This window comes from Myotis daubentonii, chromosome 17 (assembly GCF_963259705.1).
Source record: "Myotis daubentonii chromosome 17, mMyoDau2.1, whole genome shotgun sequence".
Lineage (NCBI taxonomy): Eukaryota > Metazoa > Chordata > Mammalia > Chiroptera > Vespertilionidae > Myotis > Myotis daubentonii.
Window position 1 is genome coordinate 31,686,644 of NC_081856.1, and position 6,816 is coordinate 31,693,459.

The window sequence follows — 6,816 nt, forward strand, 5'->3', positions numbered from 1 at the left end:
TTAATAATACTGATGAGAAAAAAACAAAAATGAAACGGGATGCATTTGTGGAGAATTCCTTAAGGGATTCTTTGCATGAGAGAAAACCAGCCAAATTTGTAATTAATGTTTTGGGGTTTTGTTTTTGTTTTTTGTAAACAGAAGCTTGAAGTGTCACCATAGTTATAGCTGGTTATTGATGGGAAAGGAAACAAAGGGGGAGCCATCACTGAGCATGTTCAGCTGGGAAGCAGAGGCCTGATTGCTTCACCAGGAAGCTACAGCTTGACACCCCAAGAAATTGCAGAATTGTCCCTCCAAGGGATTAAAACCCCTCACTTCTCTCCTCCAGTACTGGATTGTAGGGGTGGGGGGAGCATGGGGAGGTAGGGACATGCTCAGTAAAAGTAAAAATGGCACAGGGGAGAGGCCCTTCAATCTAACCTGGGGGCTGACTGGTTATTTTGAAAAAACTCTGGTTCCCCCCAAGCCTGAGAATACCTAAGTCCAGGTGACCAAAGCTCTCTCTCTTTTGCTCGTGACCCAGCCTTCTTCCACGCACTCGCCTGTTCTCTCTCCATAGTCATGTGGTCTTGAGCCCTGCAGACTCCAAACACGGCTCCAGGTGGGAGCCTGGATACCACAGCACAGCAATAGATGGCAGCCAGGAGCACAAGCTAAGTTAGCTGAATGCTGGACTGAAAAGCTTTAATATGGCACAGAACCTCTGCACATAGACTCTATTTCTGGCCCTGATTTTCCATGGCAAGATGGACAGAGATGGAACTGAAAGGACAGAACAGGACTGATAGCTGTGTCCTTTTCCCCTCTTCCAAGAAAAAGCCGCAGAATGTATCAGTTACTCAGCCTGCCCTTATCTCAGCCAATGGGAAAGTGGGGGAAACTAGCCCAAGGCCAAGAGTATGCTAGCCACCCCCCTGTCTTTGTGTAACCAGACCCTAGCTGCACCTTCCCTTGCGTCACTAGCCCCGGCCCTCACTCAACCAACCGGAATCGGCCAAATCAGTGGTCAGAGTGTGCCCCCCCCCCCGCCCCAAACCCTATAAATTCTTTGTTCCCTTGGGACTCGGGGGGCTCTCTTGCATCCAGTAATGGAGGCGGGGGGGGGGAGGGGGGACCAAGTCCCGGGCTTGAATAAAAGACTCTATGCTTTTGTATCAGACTGGGCTCCCTAGTGGTCTGTCTTGGGGGATCTTGAAATCTGGGCATAACAGAACTGCTGGAAGCCGGTCCATCCTTGCTGCTTGACACAGTCGCTGCGGGAAAGAAACATCTGCACAGCATATGCTTCAAGGGACCTGGCGTATATAGCATACTGTTCTTAATATGTTTGCTCCCCTTAGCACTGTGTGTTTTAACCAAGGTCACCTCTCCGAGAAAGGTTGTTTCCCCTGGTAGGGATTTTTCCCTGAAGTCAGGGAGGGGATAAAACTCCTTAACTAAGTGCCAGGCCGGTAGTTAATCACTTTAACTACAATCATGCTTAAGCTACATAATCTTTACTCCCTGGAATGGAGATAAGAAACGCCCTAACCTTTGCAATAGAAATTGACAGGATTAAAATCAACTGGTATAAATACGGATGTAACAAGACAATAAACACCAGAACTTCGCTGGAGATCCTGGCTAGAGATCCTGGCTAGGCTGCTGATCAACTGAACGCTGTCTCCGTGTCATTCCCTCTTCGCCGACTCCGTCCACACCTTTGGGGACTAGCTGCATCTGGGTTCTGTAATTTAACATACAAATAGCTATAGCTTATCAGAACCTGAAAACCCGCCCGAAAGCCTGAGAATAGGTTCATGTGGGTTAAAGGAGGCTTGGGATTGTGCTGGGTACACAATAAGCCCTTGTCAACATTTGCTGGTTTGGACTGAAATGAAACCCAACCTGAATGAGGTCCCTATTTGGTAATAATGGTGAAGATCATGGTTGCCTAGGCAACAATGACTAGAATGCTTGGTATAAAGGTGGGTCTCAACAGTTGACTCACCAGCAGCTGTACAACTTGCAGCAGCAGGAGAGGTGAGAGAAACTGAGAGAACCCTAAGCTGAGGTGGATCGGTGGATCGACTGAGTCGTATCCTGACACCAAAGCAGGAAGTGTGTGTTTGTGTATCACCATCATTTTGTAAAAGTCTGATAATTTTCCACTTGTTCGTCGAGATGGAAAACTCAGATTCTGGCGATGAAGGAGATGAATCTGCGGCCCCGCGCAGAAATCAGACAAACCGATTAGCTCCGGATTTTAATCGGTTTGTTAATAACCTGAGTGAAGATGAGTACAAGCTCATGGAGAGTAACAATTGGCTAGGCAGTCCAGGCGAAAGTACAGAAGAGGAGTTGCAGAGAAGACTTCACCTAGTTAAAGACAAACTGCTGGGAAACTCAAATGAAAATACAGGTATACTTTGTGAGGGGAATAGGATGGGATGGATAAGGAACTTCATAACAGTGAGTGTCAACCAGAGATTCTACCAGGGGTGGGCAAACTTTTTGACTCGAGGGCCACAATGGGTTCTTAAACTGGACCGGAGGGCCGGAACAAAAGCATGGATGGAGTGTTTGTGTGAACTAATATAAATTCAAAGTAAACATCATTATAAAAGGGTGGTCTTTTTTTTTTTTTTTTTTTTTTTAGTTTTATTCATTTCAAACGGGCCGGATCCAGCCCGCGGGCCGTAGTTTGCCCACAGCTGGATTATATAGAGTGGCACAAATTAATCTAGTGCTAAGTAACTTCTCAACAAACAAACAAACCACAAACCTAGCATTTATTCATTTTTTTTGGTGAGAATGTCAAGGTACTTCTCCTCCCCCCCCCCCCATTCACATTTGCGTTGTTTTATTTGTGAAATAGCCTATTGATATTTTCCTTGGTTTTCCACCTCAATGGAAAATTCCTCCTTCTACCTGAATTATTTTTTTTCTATATAGACCAGCGGTTCTCAACCTGTGGGTCGCAACACCTTTGGGGGTCGAACAACCCTTTCACAGGGGTCGCCTAAGACCATTGGAAAACACATAATTACATATTGTTTTTGTGATTAAGCACTATGCTTTAATTATGTTCAATTTATAACAATGAAATTGGGGGTCACCACAACATGAGGAACTGTATTAAAGGGTTGCGGTATTAGGAAGGTTGAGAACCACTGATATAGACATATGACTTCCTCACCAGCAAAAACAAGTATTTCATATCCGAATCAAGTAGTTCTCAACTGGAGGCATTTTACAATATCTAAATATATTTTTGACATCCTGGGGGCAGTGGCTAGGAATGCTGCCCAGCATTCCACAAGGCACAGGATAGCTCCCTAAATAAAGAATTGTATCATGCCAAAATGTCAGTAGTGTTAAGGTTGAGAAACCCTGCTCTAACTGCAGGGCTAGTGGTTCTCTCCCAGTGTGAAGTAGAGACTTTTACTATGTACTGAAGAGGATACTGAAATAGTTTGGTTCTTGAACATGGTCCTATATGCAGTATGCTAGGTTTAGTCTACTCATTTATCTAACCTTCAATTTCATGTCAATTCAAAATCTTGGGAACATTAATAAGTATTCCAATACTTTAAACCTATAAACCTTCTTTATATTTGGGTAATGGCTATAATAGTCTTGTATTTTAAAACAACTTTATATATTATCAAAAGCACTTAAGTCAAAAGCCTAGAAGTAATGTGGACTAGTGAAAATTACCTAATAATGTAAACTGAAGAAAAATAACAAGCACTGTACCTTACCTGGTATTTGTCTTGTTTAATTGCATTAGTAAATTTTGACAGTGGAGTGAAAAAATTGCTGTCACTTGACAGTCCTCTCCCAGGATGTGTATATGATGAACTATTCAAAATAGACCTCCATATTCATTTTTAAAAAATATATTTTATTGATTTTTTTTACAGAGAGGAAGGGAGAGGGACAGAGAGCTAGAAACATCGATGAGAGAGAAACATCGATCAGCTGCCTCCTGCACATCTCCCACTGGGGATGTGCCCGTAACCAAGGTACATGCCCCTGACTGGAATCCAACCTGGGACCCTTCAGTCCGCAGGCCGACGCTCCATCCACTGAGCCAAACCAGTCACGGCATTAATAAAACAATTCTCTAAATTTATCTAGGATTATCTCTGTCTTTCAGATAGAATTGAAACTTCCTTGCCTGTACTTGTCAATTTGCAGCATGGTTTACAAAATATTCATTCTATAAATGTAAAATTTGTTTACAAGATCTGAGTATTTATCACCATTTTAGTTTGTGTTTGAAACAGCGTTTCAGAGTGCGAGCCTACGATGGCTCTAATCTTGGTATTTCCTCTCTGAGCTCCCCACTTTCTGTTAACAGGTGAAGGAGACTCTCCGGACGATGTGTCTAGCAGCGACTCTTTGATAGACTGGCTCATCTCTTTTGAACCAACGGAAAATGTGACCAGTGGGCAAAGAGAACCCCAACCTTGTAGAGAAGAGAGCCAGGTTAATCCTCCCAGTGATTTCAGATTCAGTTCTGGCAGTTCAAGTGTGGAGAGTAAATATGTACCATCTATAAGATTTCCCAGAGGACAAAGCATGGAAAATGGCCACAACCACCAGGAAAACCCACAAGCTGAACCACGACTTATAAGACCATCTAAATCAGAACAAAGTACACCAAGGCCATCAATAAGAGTCACGCCCACTAGAAGTCAGAAAAGGGCAAGAAGCAGAAGCCCAGACCACAGTAGAACCAGAGCAAGAACCGAAAGTAGGTCACCTCCACGTGCACTGGGTCCACTTGCACAAAGACTTCATCAGAGTCACTCTCCTCCAACGAGTGGCTCTATTAGAGACCAGCTTAATGCTTTCGAGCAAACTAAAAATGTGATATTTGGGCAAGGAGAACACCAACCTTGGAGAGAAGTAGGACAGGCTAATCCACACGGTGATTTCAGATTCAGTTCTGGCCGTCCAAGTGCAGAGAATAAGTACGTACCATCTACAAGACTTCCCAGAAGAGAAAATATGGAAAATAGCCACAGTCACGTGGAAAACCCACAAGCTGAACCAAGATTTACAAGACCATCTAAATCGGAACAAAGTACACCAAGGCCATCAATAAGAGTCACACCTGCTAGAGGCCAGAAAAGAACAAGAAGCAGAAGCCCAGACCACAGTAGAACCAGAGCAAGAACTGAAAGTGGGTCACCTCCACGTTCATTGGGTCCACTTGCACAAAGATTCCATCACAGTGCATCATCTCCAACTTTTGAGCAGCCTTTCGTAAGTGAGACTGGGAGATTTTTTAGAACTCGGCACCAAGAAACATCGACACAGGGAACAGCTGCACTTGAATCGCAAAACAGGCATCTTTTTGCAACGTCTGGGACAAGGAATGGTGTTCAAGGAGAATCTTCTCCAGACATAACCAGTGACGGTGAACCTTGTGGATTGAGACAGACATATCCAAACATATGCCTCTGTTCTGCAGTAGGACAAGTTCATCCTGTAGCATATTCTGAGAGAGGCAGCATAACAAATAGAACTCAAATAACATCTGAGATACCAAATAGCACTGCCGCTTTAGACAGTGAACAAGGAGAACTTAGGCATATGTTTTCACATTATGAACCGGCAGATATGAGAGCTTATGTTAGTACCATCGGAATTCCCTTTTGTGGAATTTTAAGTACAGGTTTAAGTGATACAATACCTGGTGCAATTCAAAGCACGTTAAGGCAGACAGTGACAGATTTTAGTGGCTCAAGTAATCCTATGGACAGTGAGAGTGATTTAGAGAGTATTCAGTCAGCACCAAGTCGATACATGGAAAGGGCAGAGTCACCCTATGGAAGAGAGAGTTCTCATGGTAGGAGTTTTAGTTCCAGCTCAAATTCTAGCTGTGATTCCTGTTTACATTCCACATTGACTTCTAGTTCAAACTCCAGTTACACATCCAGTTCCAGTTTCAGTCTGATGTCCAGTTCCAGCTCCAGTCTGATGTCCAGTTCCAGCTCCAGTCTGATGTCCAGTTCCAGCTCCAGTCTGATGTCCAGTTCCAGCTCCAGTCTGATGTCCAGTTCCAGCTCCAGTCCGATGTCTAGTTCCAGCTCCTTCAGTGATGAAAATTCAGAAATTAGCACCCTGTTCTCTGAAGGCAGTGATGAAAGATTCTCACCATACTCATCAGAAATCTGGGGTGACAGTAGATCTATGACCCCAATAACATCAGATGAAAGTGACTCTTGGGCCTCTCTTGATCAATTTTTATTCGTGAATGATTATGATAACCATCCAACAGGACTCAGCAAAGCAGAGATTGACAACTTGGCTATAAGACCTTTTTCTGAAAATGATACATCGAAAGTCTGTATAATTTGTATTACAGAGTACACAGAAGGCAACAAGCTTCGCATACTACCTTGCTCCCATGAATATCATGTGCACTGTATTGATCGCTGGCTGTCTGACAACTCTACCTGTCCTATTTGTCGCAGGGAAGTAGTAGGTTCTGATTAGAGAGAAAATTTTAATTGAGATCTGAATTCTCAGCTATATAAACTGTTATAATGATGGACAAACAACAGTCACCTGGCTTATACCCACTTTTGGAGTGATGCTTAAATATAACAATCTGAATTTAATTGTGAATCTAAATGGAATAATATGTACTGAACCACTGGTTCTTGAAGGAATTATTGTACTTTCCCAAATTTCTGTTTGAGAATAAAATAAACTGTATATATTTTTCAAATTAATTATTTACTTGCATATTTTTTATTAAGTAATGGTGTCAAGATCCTTTTTTAAAAATACGTTTTTATTGATTTCAGAGAGAGG

At 42.9% G+C, this 6,816-nt stretch overlaps 1 protein-coding gene across 1 annotated transcript; it reads left to right on the forward strand.

Moving 5' to 3' along the window:
- Positions 1 to 2,166: 2,166 nt before the first annotated feature.
- LOC132220132 (E3 ubiquitin-protein ligase RLIM-like) lies at positions 2,167 to 6,495 on the forward strand. The gene is made up of 2 exons (XM_059673063.1): positions 2,167 to 2,404; positions 4,349 to 6,495. The coding sequence occupies exons 1-2, from the start codon at positions 2,167 to 2,169 to the stop codon at positions 6,493 to 6,495; spliced, it is 2,385 nt and encodes a 794-aa protein (XP_059529046.1).
- Positions 6,496 to 6,816: the final 321 nt, after the last annotated feature.